The 26,275-nt window shown below is 53.2% G+C and overlaps 1 protein-coding gene and 1 long non-coding RNA gene across 7 annotated transcripts; one reads left to right on the top strand and one right to left on the bottom strand.

Annotated features, from left to right (window-relative positions):
• Window positions 1-1,405: 1,405 nt before the first annotated feature.
• On the top strand, window positions 1,406-4,610 carry LOC143683879 (uncharacterized). The gene is made up of 2 exons (XR_013175694.1): window positions 1,406-3,805; window positions 4,354-4,610. It is a non-coding gene; the product is annotated as an uncharacterized LOC143683879 (long non-coding RNA).
• Window positions 1,445-26,257, bottom strand: LOC143683877 (sphingomyelin phosphodiesterase 4). Of its 6 annotated transcripts, XR_013175693.1 has the most exons (22): window positions 25,787-26,251; window positions 23,624-23,707; window positions 22,297-22,383; window positions 18,652-18,794; window positions 17,035-17,110; window positions 16,373-16,481; window positions 16,217-16,269; window positions 15,388-15,539; window positions 14,003-14,132; window positions 13,607-13,678; window positions 11,178-11,264; window positions 9,346-9,491; window positions 8,688-8,778; window positions 8,264-8,364; window positions 7,742-7,905; window positions 7,230-7,435; window positions 6,770-7,003; window positions 6,476-6,607; window positions 6,259-6,387; window positions 5,734-6,177; window positions 5,195-5,268; window positions 1,445-2,056 (listed from the first exon to the last, which is right to left on the bottom strand). XR_013175693.1 is itself a non-coding variant. In XM_077160310.1 (20 exons), exons 1-20 carry the CDS (start codon window positions 25,844-25,846, stop codon window positions 5,848-5,850), a joined length of 2,586 nt encoding a protein of 861 aa, XP_077016425.1. In that variant the 5' UTR covers window positions 25,847-26,251; the 3' UTR covers window positions 5,153-5,847. The 6 variants fall into 6 exon arrangements, 4 of the variants coding, with proteins under 4 accessions (XP_077016425.1, XP_077016428.1, XP_077016427.1 ...); XR_013175692.1 differs by lacking the exon at window positions 1,445-2,056 and having other exon boundaries at window positions 5,153-5,268; XM_077160310.1 differs by lacking the exon at window positions 1,445-2,056 and having other exon boundaries at window positions 5,153-6,177.
• Window positions 26,258-26,275: the final 18 nt, after the last annotated feature.

The following is a 26,275-nucleotide window of genomic DNA, read 5'->3' as shown; positions in this document are numbered from 1 at the left end:
TTAAAAATTAAAAAAGTACCTATCTTTTGACCAGCAATCCTACCTCTAGAAATTTATCCTTGGAAATATTTACATTTATATAAAATAAAGTAATGCAGCATTTTTTCCTTTTTTAAGTAACTCCGGTACATTTTGAAAAAGTTTTATTTTCTTATCTGAAGGCAGGGGTACATGCTCCTTTAAATTTTTCATAAATTGACTTTAATTATTGTATGTAACATAAGAAATTGATTTTTTTTAAAAATCAAGAGGCTTGGATTAACTTCCATGGTTTATAACAACTGCAGTCAGTTTGAACTGTGGTTTGGGCTGCTGGTTGATTCTTTTTTTATTTTTTTAAATTTCTAGTGCAAATCTTCACACATATAGTCTATACATGGTGTGCAATCAGTGGCTCACTATATCATCACATAGTTGTGTATTCTTCACCATGATTATTTTTAGAACATTTGCATCACTCCAGAAAAAGAAATAAAAAAAGACATACATCCCAGACCCCTCAGTCCTCCCTCTCATCGACCACATCTCCCAATCCACCTTATTTTACCCCTTATCCTCATTATCCATATTTTTTTACTCATCTGCTCATACCTTGGACAAAAGGAGTATCAGGCACAAGGTTTTCACAATCAGTATGGTATATGTTTTTGTTTTTATTCATCTCAAAATATTTCCTAATTTTCTTTGTGATTTCTTTGGCTTTGGTTCGTTGAGTCTATTGTTTAATTTCCACTCATTAATTTTTGCAGTTTTTTCTCTGTCATTGATTTCTAGCTTCATTTCTTAGTAGTTGGAGAAGATACTTTTAAATTATTTCTATCCTTTTCAATTTCTTGAGACTTGTTTTGTGCCCTAGTATATGGTCTATTCTAGAGAATAATCTCCGTGTACTTGTGGAATAATCTCTTGACTATTGAATGCATGGAATATTTCTGTGCTTTCACTTTTAACCTACTTGTGTCTTTTAATTTAACAAGTGTCTCTTGGAAAGAGATTATGGTTGGGCCATACTTTTTTTTAAATCCATTTCACCAATTTCCGCCTTTGGACTGGAGAGTTTAACCCATTTATATTTAAAGTCCTACTGATAATGCAGGACTTTCTTCTGGTATTTTAGTCTTTAGTTTTTGTAAGTCTTATACTTTTTGTGTCCCTCAGTTCTTCCATTAGTCTCTACTTTCGGATTTCATTGACTGCTTGTAGTGAAACTTTTAGAATTCCTTATTTCCTTCTGGCCATACATTCCCGATACTTTCTTTGTGGTTACAATGGGGCTTAAATTTAACATCCTAAATCTAGTTTGGTTAATTTCAAGAACTAACACAGTCTGTGTTCCTATAACCCTCCACCCCCCCATTTTTTTTTTACTTTTTAATTAAAAAAAATATATATCAACAAACAAACGCAAACATTCTTATGATCATTCCGTTCTACATATATAATGAGTAATTCACAATATCATCACATAGTTGCATATTTATCATCATGATCATTTCTTGGAACATTTGCATCTATTCAGAAAAAGAAATAAAAAGAAAACAGAAAAAAATTCATACATACCATACCCCTTACCCCTCACTTTCATTGATCACTAGCACCTCAATCTAAATTTATTTAACATTTGTTCCCCAAACTATTTTTATTTCTTATGTTTTACTCATCTGTTGATAAGGTAGATAAAAGGAGCATCAGACACAAGGTTTTCACAATCACACAGTCACACTGTGAAAGCTATATCATATAATAATCTTCAAGAAACATGGCTACCAGAACACAGCTCTCTCTCCATTACATCTTGACTAACAAGGTGATATCTATTTAATGTGTAAGAATAACCTCCATGATAACCTCTCGACTCTGGAATCTCTCAGCCATTGACACTTTATTTTGTCTCATTTCACTTTTCCCCCTTTTGGTCAAGGTTTTCTCAATCCCTTGATGCTGAGTCTCAGCTCATTCTAGGATTTCTGTCCCACGTTGCCAGGAAGGTCCACACCCCTAGGAGTCATGTCCCACGTAGAGAGGGGTAGGGTGGTGAGACTGTTCGTTGTGTTGGCTGGAGAGAGAGGCCACATCTGAGCAACAAAAGAGGTTCTCTTGGGTTCCCCCCCATCTTTATGTAGTTCTTATCACACATTACATAGTTACGGATTATGTGCTCAAAATCATCAATCTTTCATTACTTTTTAATGCATTTGCATTTTAGATCCTGTTAGAAATACAAAGTGGATTTACAATCCAGGAGGACAATAGCACTTGCATTTATATTTATCCACATTATTACTTTTATCAGAGAACTTCATCTATTCATGTGGGTTAAGTCTACTATCTCGTGTCCTTTCCTTTCCACCCACAGAACTCCTTTTAGTTGTTGGGCCAATTAAAGATCCCCTCCTCTTTGGTTTATTGGGGCATGGCTTAGTCTTTCCCTCACTTTTGAAAGTTTGGCCAGATAAAGAATTCTTATCATTTCTTTTTCCTTTCAGAACTTCAAATATATCACCACACTGCTGTTTTAATGGGTGATTAGGGACACAATCTTATTGAGGTTCCTTGTATATTTCTTAGTGGTTAGAAAAGATACTTATGACTTTTTAAAAATTTTCTGAGACTTGTTTTGTGACCTAGTATATGGCCTATTCTAGAGAATAACCTGTGTGTACATGAGAGGAACGTGTGCTCTGCTGTGTTGGATGAAGTTCTATAGTCTACCAGGACTAATTGGTTCATAACATTGCCCAAGACCTCTGTTTCCTTATTGATCTTCTGGCAATATGTTCAGTCAATTGTTAAAAGTGGTGTACTGAAGTCTCCTACTGTTAATGTAGAACTGCTTTTCTCTTGTGACTTTGAGAATCCCCTTTATAGTTGGCATTCCATAGCATGGTTATAATATGTCTCGGTGTGTGTCTATTTCGGTTTATCCTATTTATAGTTTCTTGAGCTTCTTGCATATATCTATGTATCCTTCATTACATTGTGAATACTTTCAGCCATTATTTCCTCAAATACTCTCTCCACCCTTCTTTTTCTCCTACTAGGACTCCCTTACTCTTAAAATGCGTCTATAGGCACCCTGCTATCTAAAAGGTCTTTATGTTCTGTTCACTTTTCTTTATTCTTTTAGCTCTCTACATATCAAACTGAATGATTTCAACAGTCTCATTTTCAAGTTCACTGATTCTTTCTTGTCAGCTCTAATCTGCTACTGAACCTCTGTAGGGAATTTTTTGTTACTGTGATTGTCAGCTCTGTCTGATTCCCTTTCACGATTTCTGTTTATTTATAGTCTGTGGCACAGAGAACCCAGCGCCCATGCCAGACACTGCCAGAAAGAAGGCACGGGGCACAGGGTCTGAGAAATGTCTGGGCTTTGTAGTGAGACGGCTTCAGAGGCAGCTGGATGGCCAAAAGTCAAGGGGGAAGAGGGAGTTGAGGAGGTGGTGGCAGTTGGCATAACTCACCCCAGACGCATCCAGGTGAGTAGAGAAAGGCACCTGGGGAAGGAAGAGCCCCTAGCTGGCTCTTCTCAAAGGACCCCCCCCCCCCAGCCCCAGCCACTTGGACCACAACCCCAAGACCCGGTTGCAGGGTGACCGGCACCTGGTTGCTTTCTCCAACTTGCTGACCCTTCCTGGACCCTCACAGGACCTCCCACATGTATTTGAGCTTCTGCTCTCACCCCAGCCCCCAGCTTTCAGACTTGGCCTCAAGCTCTCTGGGAACAGCAGCTGTTTTTTGGTCATCAGTGACCCCAGCACAGCTGTGGAGGGTAGCCTCAGGGCGGCTGTTTTGCAGTGAACAGGTGAGTGGATGAAATGGAGCGCCGTGTTTGCTTTTGTTCTTGAAGGTGCCAGAGCTCTGAGCACATTTTCAGGTGAAAGGAAAAGAGCAGGAGAGGTGCTGGTGAGCAGGTGGGCCGTGTGGGAGGGGGAGAAGCCGTGGAGGGCTACAGAGGCTGTGAAGGGGTCATCAGTGCCTGACCCTAGAACATCTAGCCAACCGCATTTATTCCTGCTCTTGACTTGACACAAATGCCGGTCATCTGTTAATCTGGAACTTGTAGAAACTATCATCTCCCATTTCCAGTAAATGTCACTAAAAGCAATTGACCTATATCGAGAGAGGGGTAGGCATGGGTGGGTGGGGGGCACTTAACACTCAACAACTATTTGTGGGCAGGCTGCCTGTGTTTGGGAGCTGTAGTGATTAGGTTCAGGTGTCACCTTGCCCAGGTGATGGTGCCCCGCTGTGGACATCACTCATCACATATGAAATACATCTATGGCTGATTATATCTGCAGTCAGCTACGGGCAGTCACTTCCACAATGAGTGACATTTAATTTAATTAGCTGGAAGCTTAAAAGAGAGAGGCCAGAAGAGAGCTCAGTACAGACTGCCCAAGCAGCTCGGAGCTGACACAGACCCAGACACTGGAGATGCAGAAAGGATTGCTGCAGGTAAAGCTGTTTGAACCCAGAAGCCAGGAGAAAAGTCAGCAGACATCGCCGTGTGCCTTCCCTTGTGACAGAGAACCCCGGAGGAAAGCCAGCTGCCTTTCCTCCGAGGAGCTGTAACTTGTAACCCAAAAAAACCTCCCTTCATAAAAGCTGGTCCATCTCTGGTGTGTTGTGTTCCGGCAGCTCAGCAAACCCAAACAGGACCCCAGCAACGAGTCTTGTCATAAACTAGAATGAGGATGTACAAGGTGACAGAAGGCAACATGTTCCAGGGTTGTCAGGTGAGGGCAATTTCTGGCCTGCATGGGACAGGGTGCAGAATTCACATGCTTGCCAAGCCCCCAAGGGACCCCTGCCATCCCCTTACAGGGCTCCCACTGCACCTGCCTTTCGTCTCTGCTGTAATACAAACTCCCAACACTTCGGGTGAGGAGGGTCGACAAGGACCAGGCAAGGTGATAACCAGTTCGTTAACTGGGGCACAGGGCAGTAGGGCCTTCTGCAGCTCCTGCATTCTCAGGGGTGACCCCATGCAGGTGGATATACTGCCAAGTCCTGCAACCAGAAGATGCACGGAGCCAGGCCAGGGTTTATTCAGACCCATGGCTGGTCAGAAGATTGGCTGGATTTTTGGTCACCAGGCCCCAAAATGCCACCATTCTAAGTTTATATCAAAATACAAAACCCAACATTTATCTTTTAAAGAGCTTTTTTAAAAACCCACCACACATACCAAACCCCAAGGCTGGTGGCGATGGCTGTGGACTGTTCTCTCTGGGGCGATGAAGGGCACAGGACCCGCTGTCACTGGAGGGTGAACATATCATTGTTGCATTCTGGGTGTTTCTTGAGTTCTGACAGAGGTGACTCTCTGAGCACTTGATTTTATTGAAGGGACATGGGGTGTGGGCCTGGCTCTACTCACAGAGCGGCAGGTGGGAGGCTGGCCCGGCCTGTGGAGGCGTGGGTGACAACATGGGCCTTTAAAACTAGGACCCGGGGGAGGGCTGCCACCTGCTTTTCTCAGAACCTGTTTTAGAAACTGTGATCCGTCCCTGGCCTGCACCGCTGGCCTGCTAGCACGAGGGGGAAGGCTAGGGGCAGGCCAAGTTGTTGTGGGCACATGGGCACCTGAGGGTCCCACAATGGCTAGGAAGAAACCATTTGGGGCCGCGAGAGCGATTTGGTTGTGAGTTTGCAGGCAGAGGGGGCACCGGCAGCAGGGTGGGGGCCCCGGGGGAGCCCGTGCGGGCCCCGTGCTGCTCCTCCCACCTGGCTCAGGGACCGGGCTGTGTCCTTCTGTGCAGGCTGCTGCCAGCTGTGCCAGGCGTGGGGGTGGCAGAGGTGACAGTGCACAGTGGTCCCCTGCCCATCCAGTATTGGCCGTCAGGGCTGGTGCAGCTTCGCCCGCTCGGTGAGCAGCGTCATGGCCACGGCGTAGAGCAGATACCCCGCGGTGAGGAGGAGCGTGCAGGGCAGCGGCCCAACGCAGAGCAGGGAGGCCACGAAGAAGGTGAACAGGAGCGAGAGCAGCGTGGGGTAGCTGCCCAGGAAGCGCAGGCTGATCCGGGGGCCCCGGGCCTGGGGAGCCGCCCGGCCTGGCCCTGCGGGACTCAGTAGGCGCCGGCCAGCCTGTGTGGACTCAGTGAGGTGGTAGCGGCAGAAGCTGCCCAGGAAGTCAGCCCGGGAGCACAGGGCTGCCATCTGGCCTGCAAACTGGATCCAAGAGACACAGTGGGAGCCCCCGGCTGGCAGAGCCCACCCTCCGGCACCGGCCCCGCGGCACCCCCCACTCACCCTGCGGTTGATGGCAGACGACAGCTGGAAGAGCACGCGGACCAGGCTCGCATTCTCGTAGCTACGGATGGGCTGCAGCTCTGCGTCCCCCTGGTACTCGATCTCAAACCTGCGCAGGCCGTTGATGATCTAGAGGCCGCAGAGAGAGAGCCACACAGGGCTCAGCAGGTGCCCTCCCCTCATAGGCTGGGGGGATGGGAGTCTGGTGGGGCCATACCTGGTAGCGGCCCAGGGGCGTGAGGACAAGCCCGGCCTCACCCACGATGCAGTCCGGCAGCTGCTTCTTGCTGCCCTCGTCTGGAGCCGCCCCCAGCGCCAGCATGAGGTGGGCGAGCTGGGCCTCGCTAAGCTGCCGGGGAGACACCCCAATGAGCTGGGACCTTCTCACCAGGTGCTGATACCATGCCAGAGGTGAGGAGAGGAACCCGGCCTCGGCACCCCTGCCCCGGCAGTGACCCCAGGGCCCGAGGCAGAGGCAGGCAGGCCAGCCGGCGCGGGGCCCAGGCCATACCCGGAAGATCTGGCACAGGTACTCCAGGGCCTTCTCCAGGTGCTCGTCTGTCTTCCGGATGCTGTCCTGGCCCCCTTCGTCCAGGTCGTTGGCCGAGCTGGAGCTGTTGGGGTCCACGGGACAGAGGCGCAGCCAGGCCAGGAAGGAGCGGCCGGCTGTGCTGTCACCCACCTGGTCGGAGCAGGCCTTGGCGGTCTGCTGGGCCTGAGCGATAAGCTGGGCTAGGCGCAAGACCTGTGGGCAAGGGCAGGTGCATCAGCAGCCCCGGTGACCCAGTCTGGCAGAGAGCCTCCACGAGGGAAGGACAGTACAGGTGCTGGGATGCACCGTCTCGATTTAAGCGTTTCCTTAAAAGTGAGACTTCATAGGGGAAGGGAGGGCGCCTCCCCCTTGTGACCCTGAATCCCTGTGCTGTTTCCTCAGGCCCAGGGTTTTGGGGTGGCCCGGCTGCCTCACTCACCAGGGAGCGGGCCTCGGGCCCGAACAGTGGGGTGTACTTGCAGTCCTGGCCCTCCAGGCTGTACACGTGGCTCTTCACCCTGAAGGAGGCGTCGGTGACAGCCGGCGGCCAGGACGACAGGGAGCCCCCAGTGAAGGTGGGGGCCGCAAAGGCGCGGTGCTGCCGGTGGGGGAGCACAAGCTCTGGCTCCAGGAACAGCTGCTCCCCTGCAAGGGGGACACGGGCCTGTTGTCCATCTCAAAGGGCACAAGACAGCGGCCACCAGTAGCTCCCCCAAGGGCTTCCTGACAGCCCTGGAGACCGAGCCCCATTCGACAGGGGCGTCCTGCTTGAAGCCAGCCACAGGGCAGGCCTCGAGGGGCCACCCCACCCCTCAAAGCCCATGATGACAAACAGCTCCCACCGGGTCCCAAGGAAGGCACAGCTCCTCCGGGGGGGCAGCCCTCATCTGCCACGCCCCAGCTCAGCGGCCAGGGGAAGAGGGGACTTGCTTTGCAGGGCCCTGGGCTCACCCTTTTGGATCATCTCCGCCAGGTTGGGCTGGGCGAAGACCTTGGCTACCCGGAAGACCATGAGCGCGTTCTTGGGGCTGACCAGGTCGGTGCGCAGTGCGCGGTTCAGGAAGCCCACGAACAGCTTGGTGTACATCAGCAGGTTCTCCTGCACGAAGGGCGCCCTGGGCGCGAATGGCGGCTCAGAGTCAGGCCTCGCACCCCCAGCCCCAGGGCACCAAGGCCTTTGGGGGGCCTGTGGGTGGGCAGGCGGGGGGTGGCGACAGGGGCAGGTGAGGCGCAGGCCTCTGGCACCAGCAGAATCAGTGACAAGAGCCTGCCCCATCCATGAGGCCGGGGCGATGGCACATGGGGAGGGTGGCCCGGGGGGCAGCTGCCCAGGAGAGGGATGGAGGAGCAGCCAGCAAAGGCACCAACGGCTGGCAGACGGGTGACTGGGGGTGGAGGAACCTTGGCTGTCCTTGAGCCAAGAGGCTGTGGGGACGGGTGTGGGACGGTAAGGGCCGCCCAGCAGGGGCTCACCATTTCTCCGACACGTAGCGGGGCTGGGCGTCGGCACCCGGGGCCTGCTTCTCAGGCGCATACCTCCAGGGCTGCAGGTAGCTCAGCCACATCTCCAGCACCTAGGGAGAGAGATGTTCTGGCTTCTTCTACAACCTCCACACACAAGCCATCAGCTCTCCCCTGAAGAGAGCTCCAGAGGGACCTGGACAACCCCCACAGAGTCTGATTAACTGATTAACCCACCACTCACCCTTCAGAAGCTGAGGATCAGCCCTGGGCACCCAGCTCGGGCTTAAAGGGGCAGGGACATGACTGCCCCAGGCCTCAGCCTCTGCACTAACCTGACCTCCTCCTTGCCCCGCCCCAAGCCCTCAGTTGGCACACAGCCAAGGGGAGCCTACCCCACCCAGGCTACCAAGGCCAGGCACTGGCCACCACTCACAGCTCTGAAGGACGCATCCAGGGGCCAGTGGCCGAAGCAGTGCTGCAGGAAGAGGTAGAGCTTCTGCTGGACAAACCGTGGGATGGCGGCCCTGCGGGAGAGCCAGAACGGGTCATACTCAGCACCCCCTAGAGGCCAACAGACAGCCCCATTCGCTGGAGAAAGAATCAAGGTTCAGAGAGGTCAGGGTCAGGGACCGTCCTGAGGACACACAGCAGCCGCTGAGCCAACCTGGCTCCTGGGTGTATCCTGGCATGACTCACCCCACAAAGCTCACCAGGGAGAGGCCAGTTCCTAGACCCGGGGTGGGGGAGGAGGAGAAGGAGGGGGCAGCAGCACAACCCAGCCCCCATGAGCCACTGCCATGAAGGTGCTCGAGGGTCAGTGGACATGCTCAGACAGAGCACAGATGTCCCTCGCCTGTCAGTTTTCCGGGCTGTTCCATGGGAATGTGTCAATACAGAGCTCCTACTTCAGCCCCAGCACTGGGGGAAGGGACAACAGGGAGCTGCAAGAGGGAGTCTCTTCAGGCTGCCTGCGGGGAGAGGCCGCACAGTGGAGAAGCAGCCAGGCGCCCACCCAGGCAGGGGGACGGCAGGGCCACCCATAGGGAGGAGGGGTCGGGGTGGGTTGCACCCGCCCCTCACCATGCACCCACCGCTTAAACTCTTCCAGGGGGCTGGTGGCGTGGGAGTGGGCTGAGGGCGAGGCTTGCTCAGACTTCAGGCTGCTGGCGAAGGCATGCAGGTGCTTCAGCAGCAGCCGCACCACCAGCACGTGCTCCTCGGAGGGCATGAACGACTCCTGAGGCCGAGGAGACGCGAGTCAGCAACCAGAGGCACTCGGAGGGGCCCAGAGCCCACGGGCCACCCTGCTGCTCGGAGCCCCATCTGCGGTTCGCACACCAGCTAGTGGAGAGCTGCTCAGCCCCAGTGCCTGCCTGGCCTGCCCTGACTTGTGAAAATGACGATCCCGAAAGGAGCCTGGCTCAGACTCAGTGGTGCTGCCCCTCCTGGAAGGGGGATGGGGCACTCACGGGAGGGACACGGGGGATGTGGCCTCGCCTGCTCATACCTGTGGCCAGCTAAAACCCCCACACTGGAGCACCTCAAGCTGGGGAGAAGGTGCTGGGCGCACAAGGTGAGTGGAGGAGCTCGAAGGCTGGACCCTTGGGTAAGGCTGCTGTGCAGGCCTCTGGGGGGTTGAGCTCCACCCGCCTCACCCACCACCAGCCTCTGGGGATGCGGTGAGTCCGAGGAGGGAGCTTTCAGCAGCTTCTCCCAAATCACCAACACAGCTGCCTGCCCTTCAGGAGCCCAAGATTGGAAAAAGCCAGCCTGGGGGCAGGTCGCCCCCATATCCACTGCCTCCGCCCACACCAGGACCCACTCGGGTATCCCTGGCATGAAAATGCTCCCACCAGCCATTGGCCACATCCAGGCAGGGAGGGAGGGTATCTCCCTTTGCTGAGCTGTATTTTTAAATCTGTGCACTGAGCACACATTGTTTCTAAAACAGGGAAAGCAGTGGGGGATGTTTCAGAAATCATCTCAATGCAAGACCAAAATCGTACAGGGTGTCAGCGCTAGGCTGCATCCCACCAGGACTTCCTTCCCTGTTCAAGCTCATTTCCGGCCCCGTGGCTGGCCCATCCCTTTGGCCCTCGGGACACTGAGCCCTGGTCCCTGCTGCACGCCCCCACAGCTACATGTGGCAACCTCCACTGCACCTCTTCAAGGCCTGTCCACAGAGCGCTCCCCTCCCCAGGTCCCTTTCCCTAGTCCAGGGCAAGGGGCAGCAGCCCCCACCCCTCCCAGACCAGGCTGTCAGTCGAGCAAGGCCAGCCTGAGGCCCGAGTCGGTGCCGCGGCTCTGCCCAGGAATCCCAGCTGGGTGCTGCCAGCCCGGCCCCTCCCAATCCCTCAGCGCACTGGACTGCAAATCTGTGAGTACATCCATCAAGCACTCCCCAGCGGGGGCTGGCCCAGTGCTCCTGCCCCCTCGACACTGACTGCCCCCCCCCCACGCCTGACCTCTGGGACTCACCACCCCAGCCTCAAATCCTTCCCTGGTACCTGCGTGGCCTCCAAGAGACACAGCCTGACCCGCCCGCTCCTCAGGGCTCTGGCTCTATCCCTAGAGCACCACACACCACAGAGGCAGCGTGGAACACTGCGAAGACGTGCTCTGGGACTCCCTCAACCCAGGGCGATGGCTGGAGGTGCCCCTTGAGCCCTCACCACACCTCAGCCGCGTGCGGCTTGTGGGTAGAGGGGGCAGCGGGCAGGTACAGCGCAGGGCGGAGGCTGCAGGACAGGGCATGGGGACTGCCAGACAGGGCGGAAGCTGCAGGACAGCCCTTGCTCTGCTCAGACCTAGTCTCAGCACTGCCTTGACCTGCAGCCCCCAGCCACACGCTACCACCACTCCACTGTGCACACTGGGGGGACCCAAGAGGCAGGACAAAAACACGGGCGCCAGGCACAGGTACTTGATAGGCGTGCAGGGTTGGGCAGCCAGGGTGGGCAGGGCTGTGGAGAGCGCTGGAGACGCTGAGGCGGTAGTGTAGGACCTCCAGCTGAGATGACAAAATGGGGAAGGGCGGGGGGGCCAAGAGACAGAAGGGAGGGGAGACAAAGAAAAAGCGAGCATGAGCCCAGAAGGAGGTAAAACAAAATAACAAAACAAAAGCAGTCAGTGAGACCCCAAACCATTTCTGACCCACAGTCTCACGCCAGTGGGGTGCCTCCCCTCAGCAGCCTGAAGCAGGGGGACACCAATTGGAGCCGAGCCTGGCTGGGTGACCAGCAGAGACCTGTGGAGTGCTGAGGCTCGTCCAGCTTCCTCCATGGGCCCAACGTGCTTTCCTTCCAGAAGGAGCTGCCTACCCACCTGACCCCGAGCACAGAGCAGGGCAGGGGTCAGACTGCAGCAGCAACAGCTCAGCTGCCAGCCACTGAGGCCCTGAAAGCCACAGGGCTTGGCAAGGACAGTACCGAGGGCCAGCTGCACATGGAGTCCCCACCCACAAAGGAAAACATGATTCGGTGGACTTCTAGGGTTGTTGTGAGAATTTCCCAAATTGGTATCTACATTAATTCTCATCTGTCTAAAGGCCGACCCGTGACCCCTCCTTGAACAGTGCTTTCCCTGAGGACCGAGTGGACAGGGACTGGTCCCCAGAGACAGCTCGGAGATAAGCTCTGGCTTCGCCCCCCAAAGCTTCTCCCTACACTGCCTGGTTTGGAGAATGTAGGGAGCTCGCTCCAAGAGCACTAATCTGGGCGGCCCTCAAGCCTCCCCAACCCCACCAGGAGCACCCTCCAAGCCCTGCATAAGGAGGGGTGCTCCCCAGGCCCAAGGGCAGGACCTCGAGAACCCGGCCACAGCCCACCTCTCAGAAGCAGCAGGGACATGGGCTGGTCAGCCCGGGTGCCAAGAGGCAGGCGCCTGCCCGCAGTGGGAGCTCTGCCTGCCCTGCTGACCCAAGACCGCTGGAGCAGCTCGCCACCAAGCACAGCCCAAGGCTGCCCCGCCACCCCGGGGACAGGCCCTGCCCAGGCCAGGAGGAGTAGGGAGGGGTGTGGCAGGGCAGCAGCAGCCCCACAGCCTTCCTCCATAGAGCCAGGAGGGGTGGGCGTGGGGCAGCTTCTGTCGTCCTCTCTGCCTCAACGGGAGGGGGAGGCGCAGGAGCCTCCCTGGGGACTGCTAGGGACATCTGCACATAACTGGGGCATCCAGCAGGTAGGCCCAACCCTGGGCTGGCCAGGAGGAAGCACACAGGGGGAAGAGAGGAAGGAGGGATGCCCATGGCCCTTCCAAGTTCCCCCAAGGAATCAAGCCCTTGCAGGGACTCTTGGAGGGGCCATGTTGGCTGGTGGCCCTCGTGCCGAAAGGTGGCATAAAGCGGCTCCTACCACCTGCCCGGAGGAGGGTGGCTCACGTGGTGAGGTGTCCCGGCCCTGGGCCCCACTGTGAGCTCCTTGGGGTGCAGGGAACAGCCAGCAGATGGGTGTTTGGAGGCAACAAGGCGCTGCAGCCCGTGGCAGCTCAAGACCCCACGCAGATCCCCTCGCTTTTACTTCCGCTCTCCTTGGGATGTTGGGGATTTGGAGTCCTCGGTGCTCCCTGCCCCTGAGAGGGCAGCAGGGAGGGCCACAGTCCAGCCCTCCCTACAGCAGCTCGAGGGCTCCAGGAAGTGCCTGGAGGCTGGCTCTGCAGCAGGACAAGGCAACTGCCACCAGGATTGGAGGACAAGCAAGTGACAGGACCCAGTTCTCAATTCCAACCCCACTGCCCATAAGCTGAGTCCCTGAGGAAGCCCAGAGAGTCACGTCCGTTAGTGGCGAAAGCGTGTGCGGAGCCACGGCAGCTGGATGGGAGGGGCCGGGCATGACTCAAGTGCCTCCCGGAGAACCACCCACCCCTGCTGCTTGACCTACTGAATAGGACCCTCCACCCGACAGACCCCACGGGGCTGCAGGGTCCCCACACCCCTGCTGCACGGCCCGGAAGGAGGGGGAAGGGCAGACACGGAGAGGAGAAGCCGGGCGCAGGCAAGAGGCCTCAGGCCCACCCACTACCACAGCCACTTGGGGCGCTATGAGGTGAGAGGGCAGGGTGGGCAGGCAGAGGGGCTTGGGCCAGTCAAAGTGGTGGTTCTGCCCGGGCCGCCCCGCACCGCGGAAGGACCAGGAGCTGATGATGACACAGAGATACCAGCACGCCTCCCAGGTGAGGCCGCAGACTCTGCCCCCAGAGCCGGAGCAGCAGGCCCTCCTGGGGCCTCTCCGCCCTCCTGCCCTCCCCTGGCATCTGACTTGGGGCTGATAGTGGCTGTCTGCTGCCCCGGCTCAAGGACACGCGGTGGCAGATGGGCAGGCACCCCAGGGCCAGGTAGGGGGTGGAGAGGACACGCACCTTGGCATGAGGGGACTGCAACTTCTGATACATCTCCAGCGAGTAATGGTGCAGCCACATCTCAACGAAAACCTGTGAGAGCCTTAGCGTTGGTTTTCGCTCCAAGAATCAGAGCCGCGGTTCCACGGCAGAAGCCCGCGCTCCAGTCCTGTCCTCAGGGTGGCCAAGCAGAGCCTGCGTCAGCCGGGTGCCACCCGAGCCCGCAAAGCCCACTCCGTGGGAAGCAACAACCACGGACAAGGAAAAATAATTGGAATGCAAAAACAGGGCCCAGCACACAGAGGTTCTTGAGATCTCAGGGCAGGGAATCTACTCTCCTCTAGGCCAGGATGGCAGGGAGGGGCGGACTGGCACTGCCAGGGAAGTGGAGGCAGAAAACCGCCTCGGGAGGCTCACCTGCAGCAGGGTCTCGGACCTCCAGATCTCGTGGGAGGCGGGGTCAGCGTTCACAGGTGCCTGGTGGGCCAGGTGCCACTTGAGGAGGCTCGTGTGCAGGCCGTAGGAGGCGAAGGGCACGGCCGCCGTCCTGGGGGCAGGGACACAGGCTACGTGGGGCGTCCGGGGACGGCCAGTGGGGGAACTGCTGCGGACAGGCCGGGGACACTGGGGCATCAAAATAACCGAGGGCAGTCACTGACGGCGCCTGCTGAACCACACAACAGCCCACACGCCCACACTGGTGTGAGAGAGTAGATCCAGTGGGAAAAGGTCTTCCTTACTGTGGAGGGCAGCTACAGACGGGGAGGGCAGTGCTAAGACGCGACCACAGGTGACCATCCTGGTGAGAACTGCCTTGGCCAGGCCATCGACGATGCCAACAATACTGGCAGCTGCCCGAGCTCACAACGGCAGCCCAGCACCCTCGTGACTAACGTAGGTGTGAAGATCGAACGTGACAGTGGGGCCAGAGGGCCAGTGGGACTGGCACTGCATGGCTGTCACCAGCCCCCACACCCAGCCCAGGGGTGCGGGCAGCACAGCAGTACCAGGGAGGGTGCAGGCCAGCCAGGCAGCTAGGACAGAACTGAGGCAGGGAGGCCCAGCCCGGGTGCAGTGGATCCCTATTTGGGCCCAGGGTTCACACGGTCACTACATACCTGGTCCCGTGGTCCACACTGCCCATACGGACCTGGTCCCGGGGTCCACGTGGTCCCTACAGACCTGGTCCCGGGGGTCACACTGCCCCTATAGACCTGGCCTGGGGGCCACACTGTCCCTACAGACCTGGCCTGGGGGCCACACTGTCCCTACAGACCTGGCCTAGTGGCCACACTGTCCCTACAGACCTGGCCTGGGGGCCAGTCCCCCCAGAACTTGTCCTGGCAACCCACGTGCACCCTTCCATGGCCTGCCCTACAGGCCGTCTCTCTCTAGTACTGATACCCAGAGCCTACAATCAATGCCCATGGTGCAGCTTTGTGCCACTCCCCATATTGCTCATGGTCTCACAGTGTGGGTTCGAGGGCAAACATGGGGCGGGCTGCTGAGAGCAGAGTCCAATCCTGCCCCATCCCAGACCAAGGCATGGTCGAGGCAGCCAGAGGACCCAGCACCTAAATGTCACATACGACCAAAAGCAAGCACAGAAACCCTCCTGACCCACCCACCTTGCAGCTGTGCCACAGCTGTGGTTCTGAGAAGTCTGAAGCACAGAGAAAACTGAGCCGCGGACAAGGGTGGCACCACGGTCCCAGCAGGCAATGCATCTGACGGGGGCGAGGCCCCGCACCCGCCTACCACCTGTGGGTGGCCGAGAACCGGGGCAGGGGAGGGGGCCTTACCTGGGAGTGGGCGAGGGGCTGGCACCCCCGGGGCTGGAGGCCAATGGAGGGAGCACGCTGCCTTCTGTGGGCAGGAACCACGACAGGTACCTGTCCACGAGGATGAAGTAGGCGCAGTCCGAAGTACGGATGTGGAGGGACCCAGGAAATGGCTAGAAACCAAACAGGTCATCAGCGAGGGGCTCAAGGCCATTCAGGCCACAGAGCCCAGCAGCACAGGGCTCTATTCCGCATGTCCGGGAGACCCAGGATATACACCACGCCCCGGAGCTGCTCCCAGCACACAGGGCCTGAGCAGATAGATCCTCTAATCTGGCCACCACATTCTGCCATGTGAGCCCACAGGGGAACGTGCCCCAGAGGCTTCACCTTATAGCTTTACAATGCTACACAAATATCTTTTCCACCAGACTTTCAAAGAAAAAACTGAGCAAAAGTTGTGGTTGGGAGAAAATGTAGAAATGACAGGTAAAGGGGTATGAAGAGTAAAGAGGAAAAAGGAAAAGGAGGATTAGGAAAATGGGAAAAGAGGCAGTGCCTGTGCTGCCACTGGACCCAGCCCCAGGCAGCTCCTCCTCCAGGAAGCCTCCCTGACCACCTCTTGGGTGCCCGGATTGCCCTCACTCTCTGTCGCACCTGCCCCCAAATCCACTGTCCTCGCGAACAGACAGTGGCCTGCGGGCCAGGAGCAACGCACTGCGAAGGCTAGAGGAAGGAGCCACAGGGGAAATGAGGGAGGATGGAAGGGAAGCGGAGTGACGGGCAACACAGGAAGGTGGACGCCCCACCCCACCCACCTCACCCTGCACAGGAGGCTTTGCTCAGGTACCTTTTGAGTGATGAGGCTCAAGGCAAAGAAGAAAATGTAATACTCAAACGGATCTGACGGTAGTGTCAAGGAGCAGCGGCATGAGGCTACTGGGCCGACCTTGTCCCTGAGAGCTAGGCCAACCCGGTCCCCGCCACCCCAGGACACCAAGGATACTGAGGGCCAGGTTCAGGCCAAGGCCCCCGGTGGGGGGGAACTGGAGCTTGTTGTGGTAGAGAGGGCTGTCGGGGAGAACGCACTCCTGGATGGAAGCCTTCACAGGGCCCTGCGGAGAGACGGAGGTGGGAATCCCGAATGGGCGCCAGGCACAGCGCCCCCACCCATGGGTGCAGCTGTTTGGGAAGGCTGCCGAGGCAGGGACCAGCACGCACAGCCATGGCCATCCCCCGAGTAGCGCTCAAGCAAAAGAGCCTCTCTTAGACTCTCTCCATCCTCCCTATAAAAACCTGCCCACAGCAAGGGCAGCAGCTGTGCCCATTCCGAGCCTAGCCAGGCCCTCAATGAGCCCCGTCACCTCTGCTTCTCACACCCATAGAGAGGTCATCCCTCGACATACCCCAAAAGGACTAGAGACTCAGAAGAACAAAACAACCAGGTCACGCAGCCCAGCCTGCCACTGAGCAGCAAGCCAGGCAAAGGGACGCCTTCTACACCGGCAGAGTCTGGAATGTCTTTAAATTATGGTGTGACCTGCCCACTTTCTGAGCACCCCACCACCACCACCAGAGTCCAGCCCCGGCACGCCCACCTCCTCACAGCGGCCGTGCAGGGCCCTCACCACCCCAGGCCCCCCCAACCCCCACAACTAGCTGACTCACAGGCAGGTAGGAGACGGGAAAGTCAAATTTATAGTCTTCAGCTTGAAGCTTATAAACCAACTTCATCATCGGGCCACTGAACACAAAATTAAACAGACAAGCAAAAACAGGGAAGTGAATTGCAAACCATTTTGTTTTGATCGTTTCTTAACGTTAAGGAATAGTGTGATTTCAAGCAGTGCGGATAACCAAAGCAATAGGCTGAGCCCCCAATCTTGGGGTTTGTTCATATGAAACTTAACCCCACAAAGGATAGGTCAAGCCTACTTAAAGTTAGGCCTAAGAGTCACCCCCAAGAGAGCCTCTTTCATTGCTCAGATGTGGCCTCTCTCTCCAGCCAACACAACAAGCAAACTCACCACCCTCCCCCTGTCTATGACTCCTAGGGGTCATGACTCCTAGGGTTGTGGACCTTCCTGGCAACGTGGTACAGAAATCGTAGAATGAGCTGGGACTCAGCATCAAGGGACTGAGAAAACCTTCTCGACCAAAAGGGGGAAGAGAAATGAGACAAAATAAAGTGTCAATGGCTGAGAGATTCCAAACAGAGTCGAGAGGTTATCCTGCAGGTTATTCTTAAGCACAACATAGATATCACCTTTTTAAGTTAAGGTGTAATGGAGAGGCTGGAGGGAACTGCCTGAAAATGTAGAGCTGTGTTCCAGTAGCCATGTTTCTTGGAGATGATTGTATAATGATACAGCTTTCACGATGTGACTGTGTGATTGTGAAAACCTTGTGTCTGATGCTCCCTTTATTTACCTTACTGACAGATGAGTAAAACATACGGATTAAAAATAAACAAATAACAAGGGGAAACAAATGATAAAATAGAAGAGATTGAAATGTCAGTGATCAATGAAAGGGAGGGGTAAGGGGTATAGAATGTATGAATTTTTTGTTTTCTTTTTCTGAATTGATGCAAATGTATAAGAAATGATCATGATGTTGAATATGCAACTATGTGATGATATTGTGAATTACTGATTATATATGTAGAATGGAATGATCACATGGGAAGAATGTTTGTGCTTGTATGTTCGAAATGTTTAATGAAAAAATAAAAAATAGTGTGATTTAAAAATGGGGTCACAAGACAACCATTCAAGCCAACTGACACAGCGGACTCTGCTTTGCTGGCGTCACCAGCTTCTGCCCTAACATGCCCAGGGACTTAACAACAGAAAAGTTAACGGAAGCTTCCCGTGCAGCCTCTTACGGAAACAGAACCGTCTGTCCTCTGCTCTCCTGTCGGATCGGTGGCAGGTTTTACTGGCATATAGCCAGCAGAACGTCTTAGAGGGATGAACTTCTTTGCATACTAAAAATTTATGCTAGTAGCAACTTAATTATTTGAAAGCAATTCATCAAGTATTACTGCTAAGAAGTGGGAAGAAAAGGTTTCTGGAAATCTTGCTTATGTCCTGTAAGATTTCTGGCAGCATGGGTTAGGAGGAAGTGGAATAGGAATTCGGAAAGTTAAATGGAAGAGCTTTCGTGTTAATTTATCTACCTCAACTTAATAATAAAAAAGACTCCAACCCATGGGGGGCGGCGGGGTGCAAACACCCCGAGGAAATACGGAGCGCCTCTCGGAAGACAAACCCACCCACCTACCCAGGGTCTAGAAACTCCATCACGATGCTGAATTCAACAGGGTTCACGCGCCCCTGTAAGCAGCGAAGATTCCAGCCAATGAGGACCCCATCCAGGCTGCCGAAGATGCTCTCCACCAGCCACGGGAAGACGGTGTGCAGCTCCTGGAACAACGAGTGGGGGAGGGTGCAGGCCGGCTCGGTGAGGCCCAGCTCGGTGAGGCCCAGGCCCACTGCCAGGCCGGGTGCCACACGGGACCCGCCCACCCCAGCCACCGCTGAGACCCACAGGCCAGCCCCGCCCTGCAGGAACCACCCAACAGGAGGAGAAGTCTCCGATCCTTTCACTGTGGCCACAGGGCACAGAAAACAGCAGTACTTCATGATTGGGCCAGTCAAATTATCAGCCTAGGGATTAGGTTTCTGAAAATATCTAACTTGTGCCAAAGAGAGTTCTATTAAAAAGAATGGCACCCTAGATTGTAAGCTCTTACACTAGCCACGTTTAGACTGGAGCTGTAAATCTTAATTCTAGATTTTGAGAGGCTATGCTATAAATGTATAATCTGAAATTTCCCTGGGACTGTGGGTACCTGTGTGACACCTAAGACCCAGAGGAGTTCTGCAGCTCTGAAAGTGAGCATTGCTACCTACTGCCACTGTTAAAGAAACCAAAAGAGATCAGGCTTCAAGCAGAGGTAAGAACAGAGCCGATCAGGCTGTAAGTAAAGCAAATCAGAATACAAAGGGTAAGAAGGACACTGTCTGTATTTTACAACTTCACCTACTCTATGACACCAAAGAAAGAGAGGTGTATTTTGTTCAAAACCTAAATTTTCTGGAGCACGTAATCTAACTCAATCTCTCTGGATAGATGATTTAAATAACCCAAACACATGAAGCCCATACTGGGAACAAGGGCTTATAATTCTGTATAGCTTAATGTAATACCCAGATACATCCCAGAGAAGGCTGGGACGATAAAAAGTATTGGCAAAGTCCCCTGAGGGACGGGAGAAAAAAATATGCAATTATTAAGCTTTGCCACCAAGGAAACTCCTGGTACTGTCTCAAACATTAGGAACTCCCAATCAAGCCCCTGATCTTGAGGCTTGCTCTCATGAAGCTTATTTCTGTAGTGGAGATGCTAAGCCTACATATATGCTAAGAGTTATTTCCAGAGGACCTCTTTTACTGCTCAGATGTGGCCTCTTTCTCTAAGCCAAACTCTGCAAGGAAAATCATTACCCTCTCTCCTAAGTGGGATATGACATCTAGGGGTGAAAGTTTCTCTGGCACTGTGGGACTGACACCTTTTTGACCAAAAAGGGGAAAAGAAACATAACAAAAGAAAGTTTCCGTGGCTTAGAGAGTTCAAATTGAGTCAAGAGGCTACTCTTATGTATGCTTCAGCTACAGATTCCTAATTACCACGGTTTGCCAAACCCCAATCAAAACCACTCCTGTCAACCCTAAAGAACACACAGGGCTTTATCTGAGATTCTACAGAAGTTTCACGCCCTAAGATTACTTTCCGGAATCCTATAACCTCCAGATGATTCTTTGGCCAGATAAGTCCTGAAACCTAGAGGGGCCAGCCTCTCCAGAACATCAACTAGTTCCACTCCCCTATCGCATATTACCGACAGCCTTTTCCAACATGAAAAACTTAGAATGGGCATAGCTTCAGTATCCCTAAAGACTGGGAGAAGGATCCAAGGAGGAGGAGTTATTACAGAGGAAAACAGGATTTAACAAATGAGTATGATTGCTGAATCATTACACTGATATTTCTTTTAGTCTCCAGTGTTTTGGAGCAGCTACAAGGAAAAACCTGAAATTGTGGAACAGGAGCCATACCAAACTCTGAAATTTCTTCTGTCACTACTTGTTACAATGTATTTTGAAATGTATTTTTTTTTGTACACGTTATAGTCCACAATTAAAAAAAAAAAAGAGTCGCAATGGCCTTGGCGTAATGGGATTGCAAAAACCTTCTTGACCAAAATGGGGAAAATAAATGAAACAAACAAACAAAAGCGGGGAGGGGAGGGTGGCCTTGTTCTCCTCCTTTTCCTTCTTATTGCACTGATGCCACCCCGCTCTCTTTAGCTTCCGGCCCCCCATCTCCTTGAGACCCAACACCAGGCCTTCAATTAAACCACAGAGTTCCGATGGAGAGAGATCTGAGGGTGAGCTGCCAAATAATCTGTAACTATGAACACCGTGCTGGAAGATGTGGGAACAGAGGATGAAGCGAGGGTGGCCCAGCTCCTCTACCAGATGTTACGCAGCCACTGGAAAAGGTCATCCCGCAGGGCGCCTGCCACACACATGACCCTTCTCCCCCTGAGGCTGGGAACAAAGGAAAGCAAACAGACCAGACCGTTGTTTGGGACCAAGAATTCTTGAGAGCTGACTAGGGAACACTTTTTGAACTTACCGTGGATGCAAAACACTTGTTACATTCAAGACGATGCCAATAGGGTCAAGTGGAAAACTACTGGGGAGAGTTACAAGACCTTCACTATAAAAAAATGGCTTCACGGAAGAGGAGGAAGCCCAGGTGGCAGAGAACCCGCGGCGAGAAAAGGAGTGAAGCGCTGTGCCTGACAGTGTAACACTAAAAGGATGGTTCCAAGTATCACTTGTACGGCTCTGTCTACACCTGCGAATATTAGACAACAAGTAGACAAATGCAGCAGCCATCGACTGCATTAGCAGAATACTGTCCTCACTGCATGGGTGGTTTACAGATTCCAAACCTATGGCTGAGTTTTCCAGCTGCCTACAGTTACAAGGGCCACTGGGATTGATTAGACTGCAGAGAGGGCTCCCTCAAATGGATCTGAGGGCGTGCGTTTGTATTTTTAATCCTCTGAACGCTGGCTAGGGATTCAGTTACCAGTTTCTGGGTTTTTTAATTTTAGAAATAAAACTAGGCAATCTGTAGCTTTTCAACTGAAAAAACACATTTAACTCATGTACTATGCCATCCTTTTATAATAATCATTTCCATGTAGGGAGAAAACGATTCACACCACATGCATATAAAAAATAATTTAACCTTTAACATTTAAACACACAGCAAAACCTGGAAAGCACCCAACACGGATGCGAGATACTTTAAATACAAAGTTTTATATATATATATATATAATATAAAGTGGCAAGATTCTTTTCCAGAGTGAGCTCCAGAAACATAACTATGACTTATTGCCACTCGGCATTAATTACTCGTCCAGGCTGGCATCCTGAGCTTAGTTACACTAATTATTGGACAATCCCAGGTTTAAGCATTTACATATGGGTTTCTCAGCCACAACACAACTGACACTTGCTTCTTTAGGGCTACCTGGTACGGGTGGCCGTTCTGTGTACTGTGCGGTGTTTTGCTCCACCCCTGGCCTCCACTCACTAGATGCCCATAGCAACTGCTCCCCCACCCCGCCCCTCCAACTTTTGACAACCAAAGATTTCTTCAGATGCTGCCAGGTGTCCCCTGCAGGGTACAGCACCCATGATCAAGAACGCCTGGTGCTCACGTTCACATGTGCCTATAAACGTGACAAACACTAGGACAGGCCTCTGCCAGGCAGTGCTCGGACATGGGAATCAAGGGCCGCAATTAAGCTTTCCAAGAGAAGAGATGCTAGCAAAGCTGTACCTTAGCTGGAAAATCCTCAATGATTTTAACTAAGTCTTGGCACCGCTGTGCAAAGGGCTTATTTACAGAGTCGGCTTTCAGATTAGCCTAGAAGACAGAACAAACCAAAAAACATTATAAGTACCTTCATTTTGCAGCTTCTGCTGCTCTTCTGGCTCAAATCAAAACAGAAATCTAAGTGGCAGAAACCACTGGCCTGATTCTAGCCCCTACAGGCATCAGGTCATGCTGGCAGTGGCCAAAGAAATATGCCACTAGACTTGCAACTGCTAGGCTTGAAATCAGCACCCTCCGACCCCCAGGCATCAGCAGTCATCTCAGAGCACGGTCTATTATCAAAATAAAACTGACTTCTGCAGGACACATGAGGGGAGAGAAAGGGTCGGTGCCAGGGTCAGTTTCAACATCAGGAGAGGACCCCTCACAAACCACGGAGTAGCCTGTGAGCATAAGCTGGTAATTTCCCATGTGACTGATCACCTATGAATTTACACAACTACAGGTGTTGGTGTGAATGTCCCACAAAATGTGCTGTATTAAATACAGTACATAACAAGCCTACCAGATTCGTTAGCCAAAGAAACAAAGCTAGGTAAAACTACAGCTTCAGCCACATGTCAGCACCAGCCTCATGGAAACAGGGTGGCCACAAAGCATTCAGGATGGGAACTCAGGAAATATATACAAGGTCACGGGACATGGGGAAAGCCATGTGTGGGTGAAGATCAGAGGAAATGGCAGCACTTTAACCCAGAGTGCTTTTGCCCAAGGGTATCTAAGGCTGTGTACACCTCCAAATGATGGCATACTCCCCAGGGTCTGTCAGGGATAGAGTCCTGGGCTGTGTAGGCCATGGGCTGGGCCTGCTGACACTGAAGAATGTCCTTTCAAATAAAGGCTTATAAAAAGCATCATCTGAGAACTGAAGCTAGGACCCTTTGTTGTCAATGTCTGGACCACACCAAACTCCCTGGCATTAGGTTCAATACTCAAAACACAGTCCTGGCTGACCCTCCATGCTTTACTGATGACAGTCACAATTATGAGTGACTCACACTATGAAATGACTTACAGGGCATGCAAATTCCCATGCACCCCTCTCACTTGCCCCTCCACACACTCTTGATGCAGGAAGGATGGGCATCTGGACTAACCTGCCCTGTAGATGAGAAAACCAGACTGATGGGAGGCCCGTGTTATTTCATCATTTATCCCTTAGAGAACCATCACCACAGAGTTCCACAAGTCAATGGAAAGAACTCATAAGTTCTCAGCTTGTGAGTTCAGTGTCATGATACTGACACCCACACAGGCAACTGATACTTACCAGCAAGTAGCCGGGCTGATGGAAATGAGGGAAAGCCATAGCAGCCTCTAGTGGAAAATCCAAGTTGGCTGTCTTAAGAAACCACTGTGGAAAAACAAAGATAGGACCTCAACACACACCATGCAAAAGAATTAGATGGAGTTTCACGATACCCAGGAGAACATCTGTGTAATTCCACCCACACACTACACTGTCAAATCCTGTTTTTTAGAGAAATGCCACTATTGTGTGGCCTAGACGTACGTGGCCAGCTACAGACTTGAGTTTGTGCTGGAGAATCTTTGGTAACACTTGGGTACACTCACTATGTACAAAATCCAGTTCTCAAGGATCTCCCCGTACCTCCTCTTTAAATCCTCTTGGTAGCAGAATTCTGAAACAGCCCCCTAAGATTCCTGTTCCTGGGCTACTCAATCAAACACTAATCTAGGCACTGCTGTGAAGGGATTTTGCAGATGTACTTAAAGTCCCAAGTCAGCTGACCTTAACTACAGAGTATCCAGGTGGGCCTATTTGAATCACACAAGTCTTTCAGAAGCAAAACATTCTCTCTGGCTGGTAAGTGAAGGGGAAGTCAGAGAAATTCACAGTGTAACAAGAACTGGAAAAACACTTGCTACTCTGAAGATGTAGGAGGCAATGCAAGAAGGAATGCAGGTGGCTCTAGAAGCAGAAAGTAGCTCCTGGCTAGCAGCCAACAAAGAAAGAGGCTCTTAGCTCTCCAGTTCCAAGGAAGTGGATTCTGCCTACAACCTGAATGAACTTGAGAGGAGTTTCTTCCCCAGAGCCTTGAGATTAAGAGTAAAGTTGGCGGACACCTTGATTTCAGCTTTATGACTACATAACAGTGAAATAAATGGGTGCTATTCTAAGCTTCTCAGTTTGTTACACAGTTATAGGACATACACCTTTGCATCAACTCTACCAGGTCAGTTACAGCTGAAGAATTAGAGTCACTTGCCCTTGCCTAATAAAGGGCAGAGTCAAGATTCAAATACAAAGACCTCCTCGCAAATCTGAGACAGGTGTGTAAATGCTCTCCCCTATACCTGTGCTCTATAGGAATGAATGGAGGGGTGGGGCAAGTTCTGCCAAGGTAGCCTTTGAACTGGCCACTGGAAAAACATGAGCTGCCGGCCAGATTCCTGCTGACCCAGGACAGAAACAGATAATACCCATACTTGGACTGAGTAAAGAAGAAGCTTGCCCGAGTCCTGCCAATGGGTTAGTGATGCTTTTCCTGGCACAGCTCTGTTCGCTGTATATGAGTACAGATGCCCAGTAAAGATATCCTGCAGCAACTGGCAGGATATGTGGAAGGACAGGAGTTAGTGTGCAAGAAGGCTGTGTAAGGGGTGTTGAGGAGACACCCCATCTCTGCCAATTGGCAGCAGGAACACCACCCAGTTTTTTTCAATTGTCAGTTTAAACAGGCTACCAATTTCAGTTTTAAGGAAGGCTTAAGACAAAATGCCTTAGGCCTGAACCATCTGGTCAAGAGTAGTGTGTATTACTCTGAAAGGTTCAAAGCAACATAAAATCCTGGACAGTCTGAAAAGGGCAGAACCTTAGAGATGATAAAGTGACAGCACCTCCTGGCTCAGAGATAGCTTTCATGGAACCACGCATGTCTCCTAGGACGGTTGTTTTCTGACAAGGCCGAGGCCATGCTCGACCCAGCTACACCTCAGTGTTGCGCACCAAGCGTTCTACCCACTTTTCTTCTGGAGCGCTTCACTTTGCTTTTTCTTCTGAAGCCGGCAGCCCTCCGTTAACGTCAATACGCTGCTGCTAAAACCTCCCTAAGGCGGCACATCTCTCTCTCTGAGAAGCATCAGCACGCCCCCCCAATCGTTCCTCACAAGCATCCTATGAAGTGGGCAGTGGGACCCCCAGGTTGCTCAACTTTTATTCGCAGTTCACTTTTCTCCAGCTTCTTCAACGTTCGTTAACCGAGCACGTACCGGGACAGGGTTGCTGGCCGCGTCGGGAGAGTGCCATAAGGGCGCAGACGGGGCCTTCGTCTCCACCGCAGGCCCGTCCCAGCCCGGGCAAAGACGCCGGGGCCTGGCCCGAAGACGGCCGGTTGGCCTCCCACCCGGCCAGGGCTCAGGGAGACCGCCAAAACGCGGGATCGACTCGCGCGCTGCTCCCGCCACTCACCTGCGGTAACCTGAGAGCGGGGGGCCGCCATTCAGCCACCCGGAGCCGGAACGTCGTCATCAAACTGCGCGCTGCGCCACACCCCCTAGCCTGGCGGGAAAAGCGCCACTATCTCTTGGAGCTGCAAGCTCAAATTACGCGTGCGCAAAGCCAAGACCCGCCGGGATGGGTGGGGGTGGGGCTCCTCTTGTTGCGCGTGCGCAGTGGGTCCATCTGCGCTCCCTCTTCAGCCCGCGCGGGGTCTGCGGCAAGAAGTGCGCGTGCGTGTCAGAGGCGGCCGTTTCTTACCGCGCTGGAGGAGCGCCGCCTAGTGGGGAACATGGCTCGCGGGGGCGCAACGACTGGCTCCGCGTCCCCGAGGCATTTATTGAGCTCCTACTGTATGCCAGGTACTGCGCTGCTTGCGGAAACCTTAGCAAGCGCGTCTCGGGCGGCCTAGGAGGGAAGGCTGCAGTCGCCCCAGAGCGGGTCTGCGCGGCCCGCCACGGC

The sequence above is a fragment of the Tamandua tetradactyla genome, chromosome 5 (assembly GCF_023851605.1).
Source record: "Tamandua tetradactyla isolate mTamTet1 chromosome 5, mTamTet1.pri, whole genome shotgun sequence".
In the NCBI taxonomy this organism is placed as follows: Eukaryota; Metazoa; Chordata; class Mammalia; order Pilosa; family Myrmecophagidae; genus Tamandua; species Tamandua tetradactyla.
Note: the sequence above shows the minus strand (reverse complement) of the source record. Positions and strands in the feature narration are given on the sequence as shown.

Bases quoted from the DNA above. Each gene is read 5' to 3' on its own strand.
- LOC143683877 (XM_077160310.1), bottom strand. From the start codon at position 25,846: ATGACGACGTTCCGGCTCCGGGTGGCTGAATGGCGGCCCCCCGCTCTC. The intron at 13,679-14,002 runs GTGAGCCTCCCG...AGGCTCTCACAG, and splicing joins GGTCCGAGACCCTGCTGCAG to GTTTTCGTTGAGATGTGGCT. The intron at 7,906-8,263 runs GTGAGCCCCTGC...ATTCGCGCCCAG, and splicing joins CGCTACGTGTCGGAGAAATG to GGCGCCCTTCGTGCAGGAGA.